The following is a 25915-nucleotide window of genomic DNA, read 5'->3' as shown; positions in this document are numbered from 1 at the left end:
CTGCCCGCCACCATCAGAGGCCCGAGAAGGCTGATGGCTTGGATTCTGCTTCAGTGTAAGCCTCTTCAGTACAAGAGTAGAAGCCTCTGGTCGTGACTGGGGTGGCTGCATTCTGGGGAGGGCACATGGTTAATGAGGTGCTGCTTTCCTTCCTGGCTGCCCAACCACTGAGGTAGCAGAGTCAGAGATGTGTGGGCTCATTCCAATGTCTCCCTTTTTACAGCGTCATTGCTTAGATGACACATCTAACTGCCTGTTAGGACTTTCTCAAGGTAGTAGCTTGTGCCCTTGATTCAGTGGAAGTGAGCCTGCTGGCTCATTTCATACTTGATTCTCTCTCAACTCCCTGCTCTTCATGCACAAATGTTTCTTTGATCTCCTGACACATCTTCACTGTCATTTTACTTGTAACCTTTCTGAGTCACTGAATTTTGATATTCTTTAATAGACAGAATCCACTTAGATATTATTTTTTGAACCAGTATTAGATTCTTTCAAAAGAAGAGTTTCACATTCATGTGTATCATTCAGACTGATAGATTTCATCTTATTACTGCTGTTTCCTCTGTGTTTTTAACTTTTCCTTTTTGTCGCCTTTGTTTTTTATCTTTTGCAATATGATCGTATGCAAATATCATTGTAGGGCACATGACTGTGCGCCATATAGTGACATTTCAGTCAGGGGTGGACCACACATATGCCAATGGTTCCAAAAGATTATAATACATATTTTGCATTCCCCTTCTAAGTTTAGATACGTCTGGATACACAGGTATTTACCATTCTGTTAAAATTGCCTACTGTAGTGAGAACATGCTGTTAGGTTTGTATCCCAGGAGCAACAGGCTGTACCGTGCAGCCTGGGCGTGTAGCAGGCTGTGCCAGTGAGGTTTGTGTGAGTGCATTCTACGATGTTCACTCGACAAAATCACTTAATACATTTCTCAGAACGTATCCCTGTTGGTAAGTGATGCATGACTGTATATAAATATTTATGTTTTCTATTTATGTAAAATTGAGCAACCTGCTATTACCTGTCAAAATCACCACTAATAAAACATTTAACCTATTCTTTTTTTTTGAGATGGAGTCTTGCTTTGTTGCCTAAGCTGGAGTGTAGTGGCATGATCTTGGCTCACTGCAACCTCTGCTTCCCCAGTTCAAGTGAGTCTCCCGCCTCAGCCTCCCAAGCATCTGAGACTACAGGCATCCACCACTACACCTGGCTAATTATTTTTTTTTTCACATTTTTAGTTGAGATGGGGTTTCACCATGTTGGTCAGTCTGGTCTCAAACTCCAGACCTCAAATATTTGCCTACCTTGGCCTCCTCCCAAAATGCTGGGATAACAGGTGTGAGCCACTGCACCAGCCCCTACCCTTCTTTAATATCAACATCAGGAATGAAGTGACAGCCACACCCATGCAGATATCGGATTAGTGACCTTCCCACCCACCCCATTAGGTTTACAATCATGTTCACAGCTGCTGTCTAAAGCTACTTGTACTATAACTGTTTCCAATGCTTGCTGCCTGTATTAATTTTGTTTTGTTTTTAAAATTTTCCTATGTGTTGATATTTTGACATCTTAAAAATCCTCCTGGCCAGGGAGAGACTACACCTCCCAGGAACACCCAATTCTAAGGGACAGCAAAGCACTGGGCTGGGGACACACCTTTCATATGCAAACCAGCCAGTCCCGTCTATACCCCAAGCACCCCCTTTATCCAAGCCTCACATACCAAACTAAGATTCCTTCACCCTAAATCAGGGTCAGGTACCAGACAACTGGGGACCACCCTAAAATCCAGAGCCCAGTGGAATGATTCAAACAAGCTACTCCCAAGCTGTTCCCCCTGCACTGCCCTGTCTTCCTGAGAAGGCCCTTCAGTGACATTGGCCTCCCCACAACCTCACTGGGTCACCTCTATAAGTTAAAATCTCAAGAGTACGAAGCAGACACTGCCTGTGCTTGTTTTGGAGTGTTTCGTGTCACCATCTCTGAGCCAGCTGCATAGCCCGGCCTCCCTGCCATGCTCTGGCTGAGCTGACTGAGCCAGCCTCCCTACTCTGCCAAAGCCACAGGAGCAAACACAGAGCAGCCCTGAGCACCCTCCCAGCTCCAGCTCCCAGCTCCCTGCTCCAGCTCCAGCTGCAGCTCCAGCTCCAGTTCCCAGCTCCCTGCTCCAGCTCCAGCTGCAGCTCCAGCTCCAGTTCCCAGCTCCCTGCTCCAGCTCCCAGCTCTAGCTCCTAGTTCCAGCTCCTGGCTCCCAGCTCCAGCTCCTAGTTCTAGCTCCCAGCTCCAGCTCCAGCTCCAGCTCCTAGCTCCAGCTCCAGCTCCAGCTCCTAGTTCTAGCTCCAGCTCCCAGCTCCAGCTTCAGCTCCCAGCTCCAGCTCCAAGCTCCCTGCTCCAGTTCCAGCTCCAGCTCCCAGCTCCCAGCTCCAGCTTCAGCTCCCAGCTCCCTGCTCCAGCTCCCAGCCTCCAGTCCCAAACCACTGCACCAGTGCCCACTCCCCTAGAGGTGCCTTCCTGCCATCGCTGCTATTTCTCAGGAAGATAAAACCAGAGTCAACCTCCACGACTCCTGCAGTCAGACCTGTCTACACAAGCCCTAAGCAGAGGCTTCTAGTTTTTTGCAGGAGAGTTTGGCAGGGACAAGTCTATGCTCTTGTCACTGTCACATGCAGAGGTGATACATGATTATTTTTCCTTAATATTGAAGCCAAAGATATCATAATCAAAGAAAACAGGGCAGGGGATTTCTACAAAGCACCAAACCAGTGACCCTCACAGTGGCCACCCAGATTCAGCAAAAAGCTACCTAGTGCCCTGCAGGATTTAAGGATGGGGCCTGCTTCACAAGGGTCCCTTGCAGGTCATGTGCATTGGAAATCATCCAGAATGCTCATAAAAATTCATGCTCCCAGGCCACCACTACCCTGATCTGTGGAATCAGGATGTCTGAGGTAGAGTCCTAGGCACACTCACATCTGAGGCTCCCAGCACAGGGAAGGGGTAAGCAGACATTTGCGAAGGGCTTGCCCTGGCCCAGGCACTGTTTCTGACACTTTGTGTGCTTAACCTCAGGCATCTTCCCAATAGCCCAAGAAAGGGGAGGTCAGTACCCAGGAAGCTGACACTTGCCATGGTAGCCCCCCATGCTGGCCTCTGTGTACTCACCCTGCAGTCCCCACGCACGCAGAGGCTGAAGGCATCCTTGTAGGAGCAGCGTGTCCCGTCATGCACCATGCGCTTCATGGATACCACCTCCCCAGTCTCCTTGGACTCACAGTACAGGTGGCATCTCTCCTTGGCTGGAAGGGAAGCAGCTGGGGGTCTGCAAGGAGCCCTGATGGCTTCCCCAGGTGTGTGCAAAGGAGGCACCATGCAGGGAGAAATTCCCATGAGGGTCTTAGGACTTACCTGCCCTCATGTGGCCCACCCTCCAGGGCAGACAGAAAGGGAAAGGGGTGGGTGACAGCAGTCCCTTTCCTGTCTCCAGGTCTCCTGAGCCTTTGACAGTGGTGGTTGCGGACTTTGGAAGAGCTTTTCCCAACCGAGCCAGCCAGGCTGTTGGTGCAGCCCGGCTCTCATATCCCCAAGGCTCTACCTGGAGACCACCAAGGCTGCAAATGGTTGTTTGCTGGGTCATGATCTAAATAACTCTTTTCAGGCCAAGAGTGGTGGCTCATGCTTGTAATTCCAGCACTTTGGGAGGCTGAGGTGGGTGGATCACTTAAGGTCAGGAGTTTGAGACCAGCCTGGCCAACATGGTAAAACCTTGTCTCTACTAAAAATACAAAAATTAGCCAGGTGTGGTGGTGGGTGCCTGTAATCCCACAGACTTGGGAGGCTGAGGCAGGAGAATTGCTTGAACCCGGGAGGCGGAGGTTGCGGTGAGCCGAGATTGCACCACTGCACTCCAACCTGGGTGATGGAGCAAGACTCCATCTCAAACAAAAAAAGTAAATAAAGAACACTTTTCAGTCAATCTCTGAAATCCAGAATGAGACCAGCCCACTTTGATTCAGACTCAGGTCCCTGGTACCTTCCCTTCTCAGCCCCTTTATCTCAGAGGCAACTATACTGGGCCCCCATACTGTAGCTTCCACCAGAGGGGGACCCTGTCTACTCTGTCACCTCCAGCTCTGCACTGGCTCACATGGGGCAGCAGGTGCTAGGCTAGGGCAACAGCCATGGAGGAGAAACAGAGATTGTATGTTTACAATCCATCGCAGGAGGGGTCCCCAGCTGCTACACAAGTACTGTCATGCCCAGGACCACCAGACTGCTCAGGTTCCTGAGCCAATAAATGCGTTCTAAAGCTGAGCCAGTTGGAGTCACATTTCTGTCACTTGCAACTGAGAGTCCTGACTAATAGAGAGGGTCAGAGGTCACCAGATTCCTTGCAGGGTCAGCCCTGAGATGACCACACAGCTCAAGCTTTGTCCACCGATTGCGGACTGTAGGAGCCTGGTCCCTGTCGAGCCCGAAGCCCAGCTGCCTTTTCCATGTCCTTGGCTCCTCCGGGTGTTCTGGCTGCTCTGAAATTGCAGCCCTGCTAGGAACCTTAAGGGCCCTGTCCAGGAGTGGGCCAGGGCAGCCACACCAGCCAGGGTGGGCTCTCCTGCTAGCCCAGGGTCACGGCAGCCTTGCCCCATGCAGGATCAGGGGTACAAGCCAAGACAAGCACCCCTTGCCCACCCTGGGGCCTGCCTGCTGAGCCCCTACTGCTGCCTCCCCGAGGGGCTCACCATCCCGGTGCTCGTGGGGCAGCCAGTGGTGCTGGGCATCACCATGCTCAAAGTACAGGTCCCACTGCCGGCATTGCTCCTCGCGGAAGTCAGCCAAGGAGTCGGGGCAGTCCTGGCGGCTGCAGAGCTGGAAGTCGTAGGCAAGGCCCGAGCAGGTGCGGCCCCCGTTGGCCGGGCTGGAGGGGAAAGCAAAGGACTTCCTGCTTGGTGCCATTGGAAAGAGGCAGCACCCAGGTGCCACTTGTGAGATCTTTTTAGGGGGGATCCCTAAGTCTCAGGTATAGGGGGGCCGCTCTGCTGAGCAAAGGGACCTTGCCCTGCCATGTCCCAGCTGTAAGACCTGGGCAGTTCTCCAGCCTATCAGACCTCGGAGCTTCAAGGACAGGATAGGGATGGCCTCATTCTTCTCTCTTGGGGCTCCTGCCAGGAGGCAGCATCTGCTCACAGCTCCGGCACCCCCACCCCCGCACCCAGCACTGATGCTTGGGCTTGCAGATGAACACGGAGCTGTGATTAGGTGTTTAGATTCTGTGTTCCCCACAGGGCCAAAACCCCAGCAGGGCAGGCACTGAGTGAGTCTCCTCTGCAGCCTGCCCCAGGTGCCAAGCCTGGCACAGAAAGAGGCATGCTGAGGCCCCAGAGTCCTGGTGCTGCTGTTCCTAGCAAGTGTCTGGCACAAGGTGGATGCACCATGGTCACTGGGTTTTCTCCCTGCAGAAAAGGTGGGCTACGCTTCTGTAATGGCTTCACTTCACTGAGAACAGCACCAACCCCCACACTGCCTCTTGAGGTCCTAAATGCCCAGCAATCTTTTCCAGAGTATGGTGTAAAAGCCCCAAGGGGGCCTGAGGAGGGACTACAGTGTTCTCTATCTGTGTCTGCTCCTGGCCGGGAGGGCAGCCTGGAGCCTGGGACAGGAGGACAGCAGGAATAGGAGAGGGCTCCATGCACACGCATGTTCACATATGCTGCTGAGGGAGGTTGTTCCACTGCAGGGTCTCGTGGGTCCCCAAGCCCTGCTGACACGGTCTGGACTCCCTCCCAAAGCCATGACTGCTGGCCCTCTCTGGCTCCCCTAGGGCCAGTTCAGGCCTGGCCAGAGTAAGCAGAGCCCCAAGCAGGCAGGTCCCAGGAGTGGCTGTAGAGGCTAGAGCCCACTGAGCAGGACCCAGCAGCGGCTGCAGAGGCGGGAGCCCAGCAGCCGGGACGTACCCCAGAGGCCTACCCGCCAGCTGGTAACTAGGCCCAGCTGTGCATCTGTGATGCCCAATTTGGAAGCTGGAAATTTGTTTTGTTTGTTTTTCTAATGTGAAATTTCCAGATTGTCAATATTTTCAGGCAAATCGAAATCTTAAAAATACCAGAGAAGCCAAAAAGGAAAGACAGATGCGCTGTGTCTAAGTAGCTGCGGGGGTAAGGGCCTGCTGGACAGGTGGGAGAAGGGAGTGATGCTGATGTTTATGGAGGGTTTTTCTTCCACCCCTGGGACGCTCTCTGGGTGAGGCCAGGGTGAGCGTTCAGGCAGGAGGAGGCAGGCAGTGGAGGAGGGTGTAGATAAGAAAGTGGCTGTGGGCCAAGGAGAAAGCATGGGCCCAGGAGATATTTACAAGGTGTGTGGGGTGAGGTGGGAGGAATGAGAAGCAGCAGGAGGACAACACAGGGCATGGGGCCTACGTGGTGGGCGGGAGTGGAGTGCGGCTCAGGGTGGGGTACAGCTGGCACGGGCCGGCTCCATAGGCTGTTCCTTCCCTGGGCAGCCAGACACTGATGACAATTCCTGACCCTGCCCTTACCTGGCTGCAAACAGCTGCCCAGGTGCTAGCATGCTGGGGACTGAGAGAGAACCCCCTTTCACCCCCATTTCCCCTGCTTGGCCCCACCTCCTGTCCTCCATGCCCACGGCCAGGAGAGACAGAGTAAACCTATCTAGAGTGGGCTGCAGACAGGGGAAAGGGGGAAGGGGTAAGAGGCAGGGCTAAGCGTACCCTGAGCTGAGGCCCCCTCCCAGGTAGGGTGAGGTAGGTGGAGCAGCCTGCCCTGTACCTCTCCAGAATTGGTGTGTAGCCACAGGACCCTCCAGGACAGGGCTGGCTGGAGAGGTTCTCCTAGAACTTCAGCTGCCACTCGGGAAGGCCGGGGGAACGTGGGGCCAACTCACTGTGGGTTGTCGCACTGGCGGGTCCTGAACTTCACGCCGGTGCCACAGGTACGTGAGCAGGAGCCAAATGGGCTCCAAGCACCCCAGTTGCCATCCCGTTTGAGGATGTCAGGTGTCAGCCAGATGCAGTGTCCTTTAAAGCAATGCTGAAAGACAGGAAGCCAGTCCCTCCACTCACCCTTACACCAGGCAGTGGGGGAACTCCTGCACTCCGCAGCCTGCAGTGCCTGGGACACGTATGTCCTGGTTTGGCTCCAGGGCACAGGGGGAGCTTACCCTCTTAGCCCTTAGATGCTCAGAGCCCCTGGAAGACAAGCCTCATCCGCCAGAAGCAATAAGAGGCACAGCGAGGGGCTGGCCCATCCCGCCTCCCGCTTGCCGACACACCCTCCTGCCCTCCAGCTTCTGTGTCTGGTCTACCAGGTCCCCTCTGCCAGAGCCTGCACCACACCACATCACCAGGATAGATGCCCTCCAGGGGCCACACACAGCCTGTTTATAAAGACACCACTGGCCTATCAGGCCAGTGACTGAAAGACATACAGGGTTTATTTAAGTAAAAAAAGGCAATTTAGAGAAAATACTATGGAAGAAAGGGACAGGTAATATGCCGACATGGTAAAAACCAGGAATAAAGTCCAAAGCGGGCATGTAGGAAGCATGTAGGAAACACAATTCCACAACTTAAACTGATCACAGTGCTCTCATTCCTTTAGGGAGAGAAAAAATCTACAATTTAGGGGATCTACTTTAAGAAGAAGATTGCAAAATTAAAGAATTAAATTAAGTGCAAAATGGATTACTGACTTGAAATGAGAAAACACATCACACAAAAACGTTTTAAAACTGTCAATGACCACAAACAGCCAAAAACAGAGAACAATGATTTCTAATATATTGACGGATAGAACTTTTCTTTCTGTTCTGACTGCCCACTCTTTAACCCTTCCTTGTATGACTTAATTTTGTAGCACTGTTTCCACAGAGAGAACAGAAAGAACACAGCTGTTCCTCAGCAAACTCTTCACAGCAAATCATTCCTCAGCAAACTCTTTCTGTAAAAGGGCCAGAGAGTAACTACTATAAACTTTGCATGCTATATAATCTCTGTTGCAAATAATCAGTTCTGCCATCAGAACTTGAAAGCAGCTATAGACAACCTATAAATGAATGAACATGGCTGTGTTCCAATAAAACTTTATTTACAAAACAGGCAACAAATAGAAACTTTAAATGGAAGTGTGAGGAGGTTGGTGAACCCTTTCCCCAGTGATTAATGAAAATTAGTTTTTAAAAAGCAACCATTCCTGTAATCCCAGCACTTTGGGAGGCCAAGGCAGACAGATCACTTGAGGTCAGGAGTTCGAAACCAGCCTGGCCAATGTGGTGAAACCCTGTCTCTACTAAAAATATAAAAATTAGGTGGGTGTGGTGGTAGGTGCCTGTAATCCCAGCTAATGGGGAGGCTGAGGCAGGAGAATAGCTTGAACCCAGGAGGTGGAGGTTGCAGTGAGTTGAGATCTGCCCCTGCACTCCAGCCTGAGCAACAGAGCAAGACTCTGTCTCAAAAAAAAATAAATAAAATAAAATAATTAATAAAGTCTCTGAATATTGTCCTAAGGTCTATACAACAAATGAAGAAGGATTTTTTTTTCCCAAGAAAATCTATTAAATCTTGGTAAGAAAAGCAAAAGTCTATGGCATTTGAGCCACAGCCTTCCCTCATTCCTTCCCTGGCTCAGTGTGACAGAAGCTTTATTGCCAAGAAGATGGGACTCCCTCTACTCCAAGCTCCCAGTCTGAGGCTATAGTTTCATACTGAGGAAGCCAGACCACTAGTGTCATCCCTTTCAACTCTGTTGCAGAGTCTATTCTAGGTGGGATGGACAAGAGGCCTGGGGCCCCTTTTCCCTACCCAGGCCTCACTCATAGCGCAGAAGCTCTGTTCCAGGTGCACCAGGCCAAGAATAGTGGACCTAATAGCCCCCTCTCCAGCTTGCTTGTAGGGCAGAGGTTCCATGTTGAAAGGGGCAAGCCCAGAAGACTAGGGGTACCATTCCCATCTAGTGAATAGCTTGTAGGCCAGGAGTGTCACTCTGGGAGAAGCAGGTCACTGTCCCTGCTCCTAGCTCTCCTGCAGTGGTGCAAGGGTCTACCTAGAGAGAGAGTCAGAACAGACAGCTTCATAGCTCTCCCTAAGGGGACTGATTTTGATCTGAAACAAAGCATGGAGGATGTTCATGTCTAGGGGCATTGTCAAAAAACAATACCAGTCTGGGCAGACCACCTGAGGTCAGGAGTTTGAGACCAGACTGGCCAACACGGTGAAACCCTGCCTCTACTAAAAACACAAAAATTAACTGGGCGTGGTGGTATCCTATGATCCCAGCTACTCAGGAGTCTGAGACAGGAGCATCACTGGAACCCAGGAGGTGGAGGTTGCAGTGAGCTGAGATCGTGCCACTGCACTCTAGCCTGGGCAACAGAGAGACTCTGCCAAAAAAAAAAAAAAAAAAAAAAATTCTGGAGTTGAATAGCACAAAAACTTAAAAGATAAATTAATTAGCAGACTCAATGGTAGATTTAAGCTAGCAGAAAATGAAATCAGTAAACTTGAATATAGATTCATCAAAACTGTGCAATCTAAAGAGTAGAGAGAAAAAAAGAATGAAGAATAATGAACAAAGCCACTGAGAAACATGGAAGACCATTAAGTACAATTAAAAATGCATAGTAGAAGTATAAGAAGAAGACAGAGAAAGGAACAGAAAATACTTTTTTTTAAAAAGCCTGAAAACATCCCAAATTTGATGAAAAACATAAACTTACACATCTGAGAAATGCAATTAAATTCAAGTGGGGTAAATACAAAGGGGTCCACACCCAGACACATCATAGTCAGAATGTTGAAATTAGACAAAGACAAAGAGAAAATATTGAATATTGAACAACTCACCATATACAAGGAAATCCAAATAAAATGAACTTACTTTTAATCAGAAATAATGAAGGTCAGAGGCAGTAGTGTCAACCAAGAAGATTTAACCCAGCAAAACTCTCTCTCAAAAATGAAAGTAAAATAAAGATATTCCCAGATTAAAAAAAGCAAAACAAAACTGAAAGAATCCATTACTAGCAGACCTGCCATGTAAGAAATACTGAAGGAATTTCTTCAGGCTGAAAGCAAGTAACACCAGATGATAATTCAAATCCCTATGGAAAACAAAAAGCACAGAAGATGGACAAACTTCTAGAAAGACACAAACTACCAAAACTGAATTAAGAAGGTATAGAAAGTCTGAATAGACCTAAACATGAGATTGAATGAGTAATGTAAAAACTCCACAAACAAAAGCCCAGGCTCAGATGGCTTCACTAGTGAATTCTACCAATTAGAATGTAAAGAAATCTAAGTATTTAAAAAAAATTAATACCAATCCTTCAGGCACTCTTCCAAAAAACAGAAAAAAATTCCCAACTCATTCCTTGATACCAGAATCAGACAAAGACATCTCACATACAAAAAAAGAAAATTACAGACAAGTATCTCTTACAACTATAAACATAAAAATTCTTAACAAAATGCCAGCAAACAGAATCCAAGACCATATTCCAATATGGATGTTTTCCTTTCCAATATGGATGTCTTTTATTTCCTTTTCTTGCCTACTTGTCCTGGTTAGAACTTCCATGACAATGTTGAGTAGAAGTAGCATAAGCAAACATCCTTGTCTTATTTCTGATCATAGGGCGCTATGGCTTGAAAGTTTGTTTCCCCTCCAAAATTTATGTTGAAACTTGATTCCTAATGAGATAGTTTTAAGAGGTGAAGCCTTAAGGAGGTTGTTAGGCCATGAGGGCTCCATCATCTTGGATGGGATTAGTGGCCTTATAAAAGGGCCAGGGGGAGCTAGCTAGGCCCCTTTGTGCCCTTTAGTTTCTTCTGACTTGAGGACACATTGCCATTAAGCACATGAAAAGCAATGGAATGATTTTTTTTTTTATGACAATGAACTTTTCGAAGTCAGAGTTATTTCTCTTGATTTCGATGCCCATTTTCTAATACTTTAGTTTCATATCCCATTAATTTTTAACTGAATTTTCTTTTCTTTCTTTAACAAATGAATTTGAAAATAATAAAAGAAGGTACTTTTAAATCAGATTCTATCATTTCTCCCTTATTTTATCAAAACATTCTGGAACCACTTTCAAAAGTTAAAACACTGTATTATCTTTATTTTCAGACAAAATAATCTTCTATACAGAAAATCCTAAAGAATCCTCTAAAAAACTTAGAGCTAACAAACAAATTAAGTGAGGTTGCAGGAAACAAGGCCAATATACAAAAATCAATTATATTCCTATGAACTAGTAATAAATGATTTAAAAATAAATTAAGAAAATAACTCAATTTACAATAGCACCAAAAAGAAGAAAAGAACCTTAGGAATAAATCAAATGAAGGAAATGCAAAACATGTCCATTAAAAAAGTACAATACATCACTGAAAGAAGTTAAAAATCTAAGTACATGGAAAGACATCTCAATGTTCATGGATCAGATTGTTAAAATGGAAATACTTCCACGTTGATCTATAGGCTCAACATAATTCCTATTCAAATGCAGACTAGAATTTTGCAAAATTGAGAAGCTACTCCTAAAATTCGTATGGAAAGTCATAGGATGTAGAATAGCCAAAACAATATTGAAAGAAGAGCAAAGTGGAAAGACACTTCACCATTTTGAAGCTTGCTATAAAACGACAATAATCAAGACAGCATAGCCCTGGCATAAGGACAAAGATACCAATGGAATATAATAAAAGTCTAGAACTCAGCCTTTACATTTGATCAGTTAATTTTTGACAATTCAATAGAAAAAGAATAGTCTCTTCAACGAATGGTTCTGAGACAACTGGATACCCATATGCAAAAGAATGATGTTGGACCTTTTCCTCACACTTACACAAAAATTAACTCAAAAATGGATCACAGATGTCAATATAAGAGCTGAAACTCTGAGAATTAAACATGGGAGTAAATCTTCTTGACCTAAAAGTAATGGTTTCTCAGGTACAATGCCAAGAGCACAAGTGAGAAAAGCAAAAATAAATAAATTAGACTTCATCAAAATTAAAAACTTGTGCACATCAATGATGCTGTCATGAAAGTGAAAAGACAATCCACAGAATGGGAGGAAATATTTGCAGACCATATATCTGGTGAGTGTGATAAGGGACTTGTATCTAGAATAAATTAAGAACTCTTACGATTCAATAATAAAAATATAAATAATGAAAAATAAGCAAGGATCTAAATAGACATTTATACAAAAAATATATGAAGATGTATATATATAAATACAGAGATCACCATAGGTCACTAGGGAAATGCACATCAAAACCCCAATGAGATATCACTTCACATCCACTAGGATTGGTATAACAAATACTACAAGTTTTGGGGAGGATATACAGAAATCTGAAGCATCATTGCTAGCTGGAATGTAAAATGGGCTGCTTTGGGAAACTGGCAGTTTCTCAAAACATGGAGTTACCATAAAATCCAATGATTCCATTTCTACATCCAAGAAAATGATACCTGCACACAATACTTTGCACACAAATGTTCGTTCGGTATTTCCTATCACAGCTGAAATGCCAAGTGTCCATCAACCAATAAATTATGATACCCACACAGTGGATGAATTCAGCAACAGGAAGGAATGCAGTGCTGATGCACACTACTACAGGGATGAGCCCTGTGAACATTATGCCAAATGAGAGAGGCCAGGCACAAAAGGAAACATGTTGTGTGATTCCACTGATACAAAATGTCCAGAATTGGAAAATCTATAAAGACAGTAAGAGGCTGAGTGGCTCTCTGGTGCTGGGCAAGGGTAAGATGGATTGGGGTAACCAGTAAGGGGTGTGGAACTTTTCAGAGTGACAAAAGTGTTCCCAAATGTGCTCGTTGTGATGGTTGTGCAAGTCTATGAATACACTGAAAATCACTGAATTGTACACTGTATTTTATTTATTTATTTTGAGATGAAGTTTCACTCTTGTTGCCCAGGCTGGAGTGCAATGGCATGATCTTGGCTCACCGCAACCTCCACTTCCCGGTTCAAGTGATTTTCCTGCCTCAGCCTCCTAAGTGGCTGTTTTACAGGCACCCACCACCACACCTGACTAATTTTTTATATTCTTAGTAGAGATGGGGTTTCACCATGTTGGCCAGGCTGGTCTCAAGCTCCTGACCTCACCCTCCTCGGCCTCCCAAAGTGCTGGTATTATAGGCGTGAGCCACCATGCCCAGCCTGTATACTTTAAAGGGGTGAATTTAAATATAAACCTCATGTTATTAAAGCTATTAGGGGGAAATAAAAACAAAACCAAACAAACAGGCAGCAGATGGAGTTGGCCAGCACTTGCCCCGGCATATTCAAGGAAATTCTTTTTTTAAAAAAATTATCAGTACTTTAAAGAAGCTATGGGTGACATAATCTGAACACTTAGGACAATCAGATTTGGAAGAGATGCTCTCTGGTTTCCATCCTTGATGTGGATTTCAGAGCATTTCAAGTTTTCTCAGTGGGAGCTTGGCTTTAAGACACTCTGGATGAGCATCACTCAGTAACAGTTGCGTGGATGCCCTGTCTGAAGTCAAAGCATTTGCAGCTTCCTGGCGTCTTTGATGTTGTCAACATTTCATGTCAAATCAGAAAGATGTCTGAACCATTTTCCTATGTGTTTATCAGATTCACTCCTCTTCAGTAATGAGACTGTCAAATGCTCCAAAGCCTGTTAACTTCTTTGATACGTGTCTCTTCCTCCTAATGAGCGACTGCTTTTGGTTTGATAAAAAACCTTTCTTTTTTGGTGACAATGAGCTTTTTGAAGTCAGAGTTTTTTTTTTTTTTTCTTGCTCATTTTCTACTCCTTTAGTTTCATATGCCATTAATTTTTATCTGCATTTTCTTTCCTTTCTTTAATAAATAAATTTGAAAATGATAAAAGGTATATTTTATACATATACCCAAATCAGAGTCTGTCATTTCTCCCTTATTTTGTCGAAACATTCCCAAGCCACTTTCAAAATGGCAGTGAAAACAGTGCACTAAGACTTAATCAACATTTTTGTATCTCGTTTTCATTGAAATTTCTCTTCTGTCTCTGAAATTTTTTAGAGTCCATCATTTATTGTCATCCATATGTTGTGAGACTAGGCCAGCTTTTATTTATTTATGTTTTATTTATTTTATTTTTTTGAGACAGAGTCTCACTCTGTCACCCAGGCTGGAGTGCAGTGGTATGATCTTGACTCCCTGCAACCTCCACCTCCCGGGTTCAAGTGATTCTCTTGCCTCAGCCTCCCCAGTAGCTAGGATTACAGGCGTGTGCCACCAGGTCTGGCTAATTTTGTATTTTTACTAGAGACAGGGTTTCACCATGTTGGCCAGGCTGGTCTCGAACTCCTGACCTCAAGTGATCTGCCCACCTTGGTCTCTGAAAATGCTGGGATTATAGGTGTGAGCCACCATGCCCAGTCTAGCCCAGCTTGTTTTTTTTTTTGTTTTTTTTTTTTTTTGAGACGGAGTTTCGCTCTTGTTACCCAGGCTGGAGTGCAATGGCGCAATCTCGGCTCACTGCAACCTCCGCCTCCTGGGTTCAGGCAATTCTCCTGCCTCAGCCTCCTGAGTAGCTGGGATTACAGGCACGCGCCACCACGCCCAGCTAATTTTTTGTAATTTTTAGTAGAGACGGGGTTTCACCATGTTGACCAGGATGGTCTCGATCTCCAGCTTGTTTTTAAACAAGCAGACCATCCTTTTACACTTGGGCTTTCTAAAGAAATATCCATGCTGGATCTGCGTTTAAAGTACTCCATCTATAAAACAAACCTAAAATGAAAACACACTACTGCCCATAGAGAAGTAGTCACAACCTCAGGTACCGCTGAGGCACTTTTTCCTCCAGAGACCTGAGGGGAATGGCCAGCACACAGCCCGTATTCTGCAATGACCCTGGCTGAGTTGGGACAGCAGTGCAGCAAGTATTTCTGGAAGCTATTATTATACCTGGACAGACACAATAATTTAACTCTACTTGTAAGAGGCAGAATCATGGCAGTAAGCCGAAAAATATGCCCCCAATCCATTTTCTCTGTAGCCAAAGCAGTAAAATGCCCATGGCCATTCTAATGTGAGAGGTAGGAATGAAAAGAGAAGTGGTCTTAATCAAGTATGGTTAAAATAGCTTATTTTCTCAAAATTCACAAAAACATGTGACCAGGTGAACACACAGCTTGGCCCCTCCCAGGGCTTGGAAGGGGCTTATGTGAGCAAGGGGCCCGAAGCATAAGCATCAGAAGCTACTCTGACTTCAGCATCAGAAGGTGAATTGACTTCCGCTCCCCTCTCAAAGCCCCTCCATGGCTCCCTGCTGCAGCAGGATGAGACCAAGCCCTGTGGCTGGCATCAAAGACTTGGTAGGACTGTCCTCTATTTATCCCTCAGTGTCACCTCCCCCCAGGACACCAGCACTGCAGCACTGATTGCTCGGAAAGGACCCCACTCTCTTCCCCCACCGCTCCTGTGCATGCCTCCACTTCCTTCTCAACACACACCTGGCGCAGTGGACCCCGTGCTGTGCCCCCCAGACCCCTCTTCAGGACCAAGTAATTTATTCCTCAAGCTGTGGAGTGTTTTGGTTGCTTGTGGCTCACAGCTGAGCCCCCAGACCAGAGTCATGCCCCTTTCCCAGGGAACGGCCATAGCCAGTGACTGGTCAGGACTGGGGTTCAAACATTGCTTCGACTGGGCCAACTCTGAAAGGCCAGCCCGGCTCTGGAGCTGCAATGTGGGGTTGGCTGAGCCCTCTGCTGAGGTTGCATCCCTGTGCAGCGCCTCACTCTCCCCATCGTGCTGGCCCTGGAATTCCAGAGCACACTCCGAAATTCCGGCAATCCCACCTCTGTGTCCGAGGTCATTTCTGGGGGACCTGTGCTCCTGTGTCCATGCCTGAGCTGCTCCCCTCCTGTGCTTCCTTCCTGATTCTCCTCACTCGGACAAACCTTGCCTAGTGCCCACCTCTGCCCACAGCTTCGTTTGCTTTCCAGCAAAGGCCCCTCACCCTCATGCCTTGCTAAAACTTTTCCAGGCCTGCCTTTGTGGCAGCCTGAGCCACATTGGGACTGCAGGGCCACCACTCTGTGGATTCTCCCTCCCAGAGGGAAGGAGGTACTGTGGGCAGGTGGTCAAGGGCTCCTCCCCTGAGGCTGGGCCAACAGGAACTGACTGGGTCAGGCAGACCTGGCTCCCTGCTAAGGGGGATCTTGGCCTTTTCCTTGGATGGTTACCTCATCTCTTGCCCCAAAAGCTCCTTTCATTCAACCATGGAGGGGAGGCGAAGAACCCACAGAAATGCTGGCTGGTGACCCCCTCAGTAGGTGGTACATGTGGGGCTTGCAGGCAAAGAGGGGCCCAGGTAAGGGGATGCGGTGGCCTGAGTGTGTGCCTCCCCCAAATTCATATGGTGAAGCCCAAAACCCCAATGTGACGGTATTAGAAGCTGGAGCCTTTGAAAAGTGTTAGGTCATGTCCCTCATGAGTGGAATTGATGTCTGCATGAGAAGAGACCTGGGAGAGAGAGATGCCCTCTTTCCCTGCCATGTGAGGGGACCATGAGAAGATGGCCATCTGCAGGCCAGGAAGAGGGCCCTCCCAGAAACCAACCTTGCTGGCACCCCGACCTTGGACTTCCTAGCCTCCAGGACTGGGAGGAACAAAGCTGTGTTGTGTAAGCCACCCAGTCTGTGGTATTCTTGTTAGAACAGCCGAAGCTGAGGAAGACGGAGTGGGTGTGCCATCCTGGCACTGCTGAAGGTTGCAGCTTGGGGCAGACTCTAAGTCACTGGTGGCCACAGAGTGGTCCCCCGTCCCAGCTGGGTAAGCCGGTATCTAACCTGGAAATGGAGGCTGGACATGACCGCTCACTGTGCCCCCCGGTGTCTGCAGTGTAGGGGACCACCCCTGGGGCAGACCTGGATACAAATGTGTAGAAAGGAACAGGAAGACAAAACAGTGCAGAAAGAGAAAAAGTCACCCTCAGTTCCGCCACAGATGACACTCCTCTAAAGTATTGGCTTTCTTCCACCTGGACAACTATGAGCACTGAACAGTGTGATTGCTCTGAATGAAGACTTTCACCCTCTGATCTCTCACCCGTTGTCAGAAAAGAAACACATTTAATGTTATTAACATGTTTTACAAACATATGCTTAAATGCTTACAAATATTCCATCCACTAGAGAGACTTCAACATTTAAAGGGAAAAGTCATGTATGCTCAATGAATTTGGAGCCCATCATATGGGGAAATGAATGAATGGATGAACGAATGAATCTAGAGCTGAGGTGATGTGGAGCTTCCTCTGCCTAGTTCTGTGGCCTATTGTCCATTTTTTTTTTTAATCCAAGAAGAGCAAGCCCACTTCCCTCTCAGCCAATCCAGCCCGACTAACACACTGGGAAGGGTGTGTTCCATGGGAAGGGACCCCTCGTCCCTGCCCCCATCCTGCCCCTCCTGCTGAGCACCCTGGCCCCATCTCTCACTACCCTGGTCCTCTGCTTCAACTCATGGAGGCCAAGGCTCTGAACCCAGAGGCACCGTAGCATCCCTACCTTCCCGTGCCCACAGGCCCAGGGCTGGCAGTGGACAGGCAGTGTGGCCCCACAGCAGAGGGTGGGGGCGACTCGCCTGCAGGCTCTGAGGCTTTTCTCCCAGCCACCTCCCTGTTGAGAATCTAGAGACAGGTCTCTCTCTAGGAAATGGTGGCAGCAGGAAACTGTAGGTGAGGGAGGCCAAGAGGGGAGGTGATGCAGCCCAGCAGGAGCTCCCAGTCAGCCGCCTCCTGTGGAGACTGAGCTCTCCACAGCCCCCTGCCCAGTGTCTGGGGATGCAGAGGGACAGCCTGTCCCGGAGCCACTTCCAGCAGGCAACCTGCCACTTCTCCAGCCCAGCCAACCTTTGCCTTGCTCTCTCCCCTCTCCTTGCCCCTTTGGCTTCCCTTGCAGGAAAGGGTGGGAGAGAGGATGATTGCTTTCCAGATGTAAAATCACAACGCAAGGAAATAGTGATGCACAGGACATGGAAACATACAGACCCACATTCAGGGATTCGGACAGCTGCCCAGGAGGAGCCCCTCTTCCATGTTCCCCTAACACCCCCACACCAAACCCTGATCTGAGTCAGTTTCAACCTGTGCTCTTCGGGTACCAGGGGAGGCTGAGCAGAGCTCAGCTCTGCCCCTCAGTCAGCATAATGCATAAAAGGCAATTTCATTTACTCGGCTAAATGCAGAGGATCCTACCATCAAAAAGAGTGAAGGGCTGCGGCCAGATCAGTGGTCTCTGTAAGGAGGGGACACTTTGGTTGCATCTGTCCACTGCCCTCACCAGATTCCCCCCAACCACTTCTGCCTTGCAGGAGAAGCAGGGGGCAATCAGCTGGGATGCCCGCCATACACCCACATGTGGGAGCCCCACCTGCTCCTGCTCCCTGGGCCAGCGTGCTTGTGCGGGGCCGCCTCCTATTCCCTCCGCCTCCTCCCTGACTGTGATGGGTGGGGCAGGCAGGGATCCATGCTTAGCTGGTCTCATTCTCCAACTCAGCTTTTCCTGAGCTCCCCCTGGGGTCACAGCAGATGTTCTGCCCCGCTCCTTCTGCTGAACTCCTGTGGGAAGGGGGCTAGCTAGGTGGTTCTGGCCTCACCAGGCCCCCAGCGAGTTACCAACAACAGCCCATTGCCGACTTCTAACCCTTCATTAAGTCTGGGCACATCTTAAAAACACCAATTCCCGGTCTTTAAACAAACCTTATACGCAAATGTTGACAGCAGCATGACTCACAATGGACAAAAAGTGAAAACTACCCAAATGTCCCTCTGCAGAGGAATGGATGCACCATATGTGCACATCCATACAACGGGAAGTTATCCAGCGATGGAGAAGAAGGGAGTGTGGATAGAGGCCGCACAGGATGACCCTCGGAAACATTCTGCTGAATGAAGTGAGTCAGACACAAAAGGCCACATATATATGATTCCATTTATATGGAATTCTGGAATAGGCAACTCCACAGAGACAGAAAGCAGATTGGTACTTGTTAGGGGATGGGGCGAGGAGGGAAGGAAGGAGTGACTGATAAATGAGGTGTCCTTTTTGCAGTGATGAAAAGCTCTGGGACTGGATAGTGGTGATGTTGCCCAATACTGTGAATGCACTAAATGCCACTGAATTGTGCACTTCATTGTTTTTATTTTTTGAGACAGGGTCTTGCTCTGTCACCCAGGTTGGAGTGCAGTGACGTGATCTAGGCTCACTGCAACCTCTGCCTCTGGCCCAAGCGATTCTCATGCCTTAGCTTCCCAAGTAGCTGTGATTACAGGCTCCTGCCACCATGTCCAGCTAATTTTTGTATTTTTAGTAGAGACAGGTTTTCGCCATGTTAACCGGGCTGGTCTTGAACTCCTGATCTCCGGTGATTGACTCACCTCACCCTCCCAAAGTGCTGGGATAATAGGCATGAGCCACCATGCCTGGCCTGAATTGTGCACTTTAAAATGGTTCAGATAGTAAATTTTATGTTATGTGAATTTTACCATAGTTTTAAAAAGAAAACCCAAAACAATTATTGGATCCTACCCCAAACAAATGTCTTCAGGGATGGGCCTGGGAATTTGTTTCTTTCAGAAGCTCCACCAGGGACTAAAATTAGGCAGCTGGCCCAGTCCTGAGCCAAAGACTTCCATCAAGGAGCCAGAGGTCCAGACAATGTGGGGGCGTTCTAGGCCTGGCTGGGATGTGTGCAGTTTCCACTCCCGACTCCCTCCTTGCCCTGCAGGGCCAGTGTAGTCTCCACGGGGTTGAGCCCTCCTGGGCAGTGATCCTCTTAGCTCATCTGCATATCCCAGCCCCCTAGCAAGTGACTGGCTGAGGAGTGGGTGTGTGATTTCATCTGAACCAATGAGAATCAGGTCTGGAGTTCAGGGAGAACCACAGGGAAAAAGCCCTTCTTTCAAGGGTCCCCAGAGGGTATGAAGTGGGCCTGGGGCAGACATCCACTGACCTTGAAGGACAAGCGTGCCCAACAAGGGACAAACACTGAGGTCCTGGGGATGGAGATGCTAAGCCTCATGCTGGGCCTGAGGACCCTAATGCTGACCTCAAGGTGAGGTGACCCATAGTGCCCAGGGGTGACTGAAGACTGCCAGGATCCCAGAAACTACTCCTTAGAGGGGGAGTCCTGAGTGCAGGGCTTGAAGCACCGTGAGGATCTCTCACATGCCAGATATGCTCCAGCATCAGAAGCACAGTGTGGAGGAAGCTCTCGTGTATGGAGTGTGAGGGGTAATTTGAAACGGGAAAGGAGAGGGCCGCAGAGGTCCCTGAGAGGGCCCCCTGCCCCCACTTCAGGGCCTGGCCTTAAATGGGCACCTAAGATTCCAGTCCTCTATCCTGCTGCCCTCGAAGAGCCCTTGGTCCTGCCTCACCTTGCCAGGCGCACACATGGTCCCGTCCAAGGGAGGCCCCTTCTTGGTCTTGCAAAAGTAGGGGTTGTCAGGGTGGCTGCACCACAGCTGCTTGCAGGGGTCGAAGGTCCGGAACTGGAAGACAGCACCACAGCTTGCCAGGGACCTCCCACTTCAGGGACCTCCCAGGGGTGCCACCCGCACACCCCCTGGGTCCTGCGATGCCCCAGTGGGACTGGCCCATGACTGGCCTATGTGGCTGGTGGGTGTCATGATTCTGGGGCAGTTAGGACCTTGCCCACACAGTTGGGGGTGGCAGTGTCCCCGAACGTGGCCAGGCCTCTCACCTCTAGCCTTTGGAGGTTGCACTCCTCAGGGAGCCTGGCAGGCAGCTGGGCCCTGGGTGCCAGCCTGAGGCTAGGTGCGTACCTACGGACCCTTTGCTGTGGATTCCCCTCCTAAACCCTGGCAAAGCCCTCCCCCCACCCCCACATGCCCACCCTCTCTGCAGCCTCGGCCTCTGTCCCCTGGACTTCACAGTCCTCTTCCCTGGCCTTTCTACTTCCTGTCCTGAGAGTACTTCCTGCAGGATGTCCCTGAGGGACCGGCTGAAACTCAGGTGTGGTCCTGAGGCTCCCGCACTCAAGCCTTTCCAGAGCTCCCCATCGCCATGAGAATTGAGTCCACCGCACTCCTTAGGCAGTCATGGAAGGAGTTAGTCCTCCTGTATGGTACTCGAGTCCACCACTTGCTTGCTGTGTGGATTTAGGCAGTTTACCTAGCCTCTCTGAGCCTCCATTTCCTCATCTGTAAAATGGTACTCCTTTCCTTCCTTCCTTCATGCAGCAGAGGGGTGCATTCAGACGCTCATGGACACAGAAGCTCCACTGCATGGGCTCCGTGCTGATGCCCAGTTCCTCTGATGGCTCGGCCCTGGCATTCGGCCCTGGAGGGCAGCGAGCGCTTCTATGCATGCCGTGCTCTTCTCCAGGCCTCTGCGTTGGTGGCCCTCCCTTCCTAAATACCCTCTCCTTCCACTTAGCCTGCAGGCCTCCCTTCTTCCTTGGAAGTCCTCTTGACCTCTGCAGGCTGACACAAAGGCCTTGCTAGGATCTCACTGCCCCTGGCTGACACCTTGGTCACAGCCCTGTCACCCGTGTACCTCCTGCCCAGGACCACATCTGGGCCTGCCAGGTGGGCCCAGGGTGCCTAGGGGGTGAGGAGTGGTTGGTACTGAGGGAGACGCTGTCTCTCTGGCAGGCTGGCAGGCTGCTCTGTCCTTCCTATGCCAAGCCCATCCTCAACATGGCCCAGGAGCTGCCCCTACACCAGCTGGCCTCCCCCCAGGCCTGGGAGGGCCCCTGATGCAGGGCTGCCACACTCACCGCCGTGCACATCATGTAGCCCAGGCCGAAGTCAAAGCGGCACTGCTCGTTCATGGAGTAGTGCAGCCCCGGGAGCTGGGGCAGTGCCGGCCAGTCGTGGGCGAAGGGGTCATCCCGCAGGCAGTCATAGGAGCTGTGGGGGACAAAGAGCAGCCTTTAGCAAGGCTGACCACCCATTCCTGAAGGCAGCTGAGGTCCCTGCTGGAGCTGCCACAGCAGCCCTACCTGCATATCCCAGCCCCTGGCTGCGCTGCCTCCGTTTCCCTGCTGCATCTCTTGTCCTTGGTGTAAGATGCCAGGACCTAGATTGCCCAGACCCCAGGGTGGCTGCCTTGCCCATCTGCCATTCAAGGACAGACCCCTGACAATGGGTTCTCTTCCAGACACCAGGCTCCCATCACAGGTGTGCCCTCTCTCCTCCTCTGCACACAGGCTAGAGGACCTGAGGTTGGAGGGCTCTGGCTGGACCCTGGTGCATGAGGACTTGCACCCTCCCAGAGCTGAGCCCAGGGACTGAAGGTTTGCCCTTGGGGGACGTGGGCAGTACTCACTGCAGGTAGCGGCTCAGCTCCTGCTGGCTGCAGCGGGACCAGTGGAAGCGGTGGAAGGCGGCCTGCACCAGGGGTGCCATGATGCTGCCCAGCCGCACCTCGTCGCCGCAGCGGTTGCCCTGTCCGTCGTGCTCCATGCCCAGCCTGCGAGGGACAAGGCAGCTTGCTGAATCCCACCCAGCTCTCCCCGACGGGCCTCTCCTGACCTTGGCCCACCCTGAGCCAGGCGGCACCGACTGTCTACCTGCTGCACTTTGAAAGCCGAGGCACTCTGGGGAGACAGCGGCCAGTGGGCAGTCCCCCAGATATCCTCTCCCCAAGAGGGACATGCACACCTGGTGGAAACATGGCTTCCCTGCCTCCAGCTTTCTAACCCAGGGGGAGCCACCCTCCAAACCTCCGAGCCTCCTCTATAACATGGGGTAGAGCCCACCTGCTAGGGAGCTTGGATGGGAAAGAGGGGCAAGGTCCCCAGCTCTAGCTGGCCCAGAGCCGCTGCTCAGTCTGTAGGTGAGCCCTTCCTCCTTTGGTTCCTTCTGCAGAAAGTGGGCCTCGGGCCAGTACTGCCCAGCACTGGGAAGACAGAAGACCACGCCCCAAAGTGTCTTTCACACAGGGTGTGTCCCTCTTAAGGCACAGAGGGAAAGTGGGCAGCCAGAGTTGGGGAGCCTAGGGTGGCCCCTCTGCGCCCCACCCTTCCCCAGGCCACTTACACGTGGCCAGTCTCATGGGCCACCACGAACGCTGAGGAGAAGCCGTCCTCATGGTTCAGAGTGCAGCTGCGGACCGGGTGGCACATGCCAGTGACGGGAGCATAGCCTGGGAGAAGACAAGGGGTGGCTCCAGATGCTGCCATAGCATGGATGGGAAGGTGAGGCCTGGCATACCTCCCAGGAGCTGCTTCTCCTCAAGGCCCCAGTAGCCCCCGTCCAAGAGGCAACTGCCATAGCAGACGGGCCTGTGACATCTGACTGGACGCAGGCCCGCAGCTCATCCCCACCCAAGCCCTATGGCCATTCTGCCTGTAATAGCCACACTGCAGCTGGAGACCTCTGCTTAGTCAGACGTCACCTGCCATGGCTTGCATGACACCTCAGTAGTTTCCTGCCTGAGGTTCTCTTTCTCCCAACCTGCCCCTCCCCCGTGCCTGTCTCACTGAGTGGCCCTGAGCAGCACCTGCTTCCATACCTCTCTGCTAGAGGCATCCTGCCCCTCATCTGCCTGGCATCACACCTTCCAAGCCCATTTCCTCGGGATGGGGGTTTCCTGGGTCTCCCCCTCTGGGTTCCTAGCTAGACAGCTAGACCTGTTTTCCTAATGCCACAGGGGACTGCAAAGCTGTTCAGCCGATGTGCCATTCCACTCTGCAAAATCTCCCAGCAGGGCACCAGCTGAGAAGTCAGAACTGCTGCAGAAGGTGAGGCCAGTGGCCCATGACAGCCCAGGGCCAGTGGGAGGGTAGCAGAAGTTCATGACACTGAGACCCCACATCAAACTGAAGAAGAGAGAGAATGAGACCTATTCATTTCCCCAGCTCTTGTCTCAGCAGAGGGAGGCGGCTTGGACAAGATTGGGAAGTGTATACAGGGCTGTGGGTGCCACATGGGGTCTCTGCTTCTACCACTGGGAGTCTTTCGAGAGGCTTGCCAAGCATGGAGCCCCGACTTTCAGAATCCCAATATGCCGTCACTCCTGCCGTGCCCCATGGAGAGACCCTGAGGCCAGGTGTTCCATAGAGAAGGAAAGGAGGGCCACTGGGAACCAGGGTGGGCCGGTGGTGTATGCTACAGAACCCTGATGATCTAGCCCTTGTCTTTTCCTGTTGTAATAAACAGAAAAATCTGCATTTTTTGCTCTGCAGATTTTGAGGCAGTTGTTGAGTCTGTGTGCCAGAGTAGAACGCTGCGATCTCCTCTTTGTCCTTTGTATGTAAGGTTTGCATAGGCATCTGCCTCTGTGGGAGGGTTTTTCATTCATCCTACTTAGCACTACAGGAGCCTGCGAGATTTGAAAGCGTTTATGTTTTTCTTTGTTTCCTTCCCTCTTATTTTATTTTGTGACTGTTCTCTCTCTGAATCTTATTAGATAGAGTACGCCTTCTGGATGGACCATATGTCTCCCAACTTTTCTCTCATGTTAATCTTTTTGTCTTTTGCTTCCATTGGGAGATGCCCTTGACTTTTTATTTCGGCTTTCAAATTTTTTACTTTCCCCATCCTATCCATAATTTTACACAAATGCTTTGTTTTTCTCTAATTCTTCATAGCAACCTCTTCTGGGTTGATGGATATATTTTCTCAAACATTCTGGGAATGCGACTTTCGAAAACATGCTTTTCTTGTCTCTAAATTCTCTTTATTTTCCCTAGAGCCAGTTTTCAAACTTTTTGTTTTGTTCTACATCTTGATCCATCTTTTTCATGCTGTAAGGATGTTTTGTGTTTTGACTTTTAAAAATATCTGGTAACCCTTGGCTGTTCTTTCAAAAAAAATTTTTTTTGAGACAAAAGTTTCTCTCTGCTGCCCAGGCTGAAGTACAGTGGCACCATCTCGGCTCACTGCAACCTCCACCTCCCAGGTTCAAGCAATTCTCCTGCCTCCGTCTCCTGAGTAGCTGGGATTACAGGCACCTGCCACTACACCCAGCTAATTTTTATATTTGTTGTAGAGATGGGGTTTCACCATGTTGGCCAGGCTAGTCTTGAACTCCTGACCTCAGGTGATCCGCCTGCCTCAGCCTCCCAAAGTGCTGAGATTACAGGCGTGAGCCCCAGCCCCTTTCACATTTTTAAATGAGGGATTGGGCCACTTAATATAAAAGCTTGTGTGGGTTTCCTCTCCTAGGGGATAGCTCTGCTCCGCATTAGTGCCCTCCCCAAGCCAAAAGAGCCAAGAGCGCTCTCATCACGTGCTGAGGGCAGCAGCTGGCTGCACTGCATTTGACAGGGAGCTATCCAGCCTCACCCAGACATGGTACTTCCAGTCCAGTCTTTTTAACTTTCTGCTATCATGTGTGTTTTGATATCTCACTGTGGTTTTATTTTCTTTCCATTTTTTTTTTTCGTTTTTAACACAGGCTTTGCTCTGTCACCCAGGCTGGAGTGCAGTGGTGTGATCATTCCTCACCTCCTGGACTCAAACAATCCTCCCACCTCAGCCTCCCAAGTGTCCGGGACTACAGGCGCGTGCCACCACATCCAGTCTCATTGTTTCAGTTGCATTTTTCTAATGTCAGCTGAGGTTGAGTGCCTTTCGTATGTTTATTGCTGATTCATATTTTGTTAAGAGCCTGGTAAAGTCTCCTGCCCATTTTCCGACTGGATTGTCTTTATTAACCTTGCTATTATTTGTAGGAGTTCTTCATATACCTCAGATGTAAGTCCTTTTTTAGATATATGTATAATAAATATTTCCCCCAGTGGATTAGTAGTGCCTTTAGTGTACAAGCTTTAAAAATGTGCTACAGGCCAGGTGCGGTGGCTCAAGCCTGTAATCCCAGCACTTTGGGAGGCCGAGGTGGGTGGATCACGAGGTCA

The 25915-nt window shown here is 49.6% G+C and overlaps 1 protein-coding gene across 2 annotated transcripts in view; it reads right to left on the bottom strand.

Moving 5' to 3' along the window:
• ADAMTS2 (ADAM metallopeptidase with thrombospondin type 1 motif 2) overlaps positions 1 to 25915 on the bottom strand; it is a 220637-nt gene that overhangs the window by 22427 nt on the left and 172295 nt on the right. For both annotated transcript variants that reach the window (XM_054251961.2, XM_002806603.6), the window contains 7 exons: positions 23094 to 23199; positions 22381 to 22524; positions 21830 to 21962; positions 20466 to 20579; positions 6914 to 7059; positions 4756 to 4931; positions 3182 to 3315 (listed from right to left, as the gene is read on the bottom strand). In XM_054251961.2, the coding sequence (XP_054107936.1) occupies positions 3182 to 3315; positions 4756 to 4931; positions 6914 to 7059; positions 20466 to 20579; positions 21830 to 21962; positions 22381 to 22524; positions 23094 to 23199 (953 nt within the window). The remainder of the gene's footprint in view (positions 1 to 3181; positions 3316 to 4755; positions 4932 to 6913; positions 7060 to 20465; positions 20580 to 21829; positions 21963 to 22380; positions 22525 to 23093; positions 23200 to 25915) is intronic.

This window comes from Callithrix jacchus, chromosome 2 (assembly GCF_049354715.1).
Source record: "Callithrix jacchus isolate 240 chromosome 2, calJac240_pri, whole genome shotgun sequence".
Classification (NCBI taxonomy): domain Eukaryota; kingdom Metazoa; phylum Chordata; class Mammalia; order Primates; family Cebidae; genus Callithrix; species Callithrix jacchus.
The sequence above is the reverse complement of the archived record's forward strand: the minus strand, read 5'-3'. Positions and strand labels throughout refer to the sequence as shown.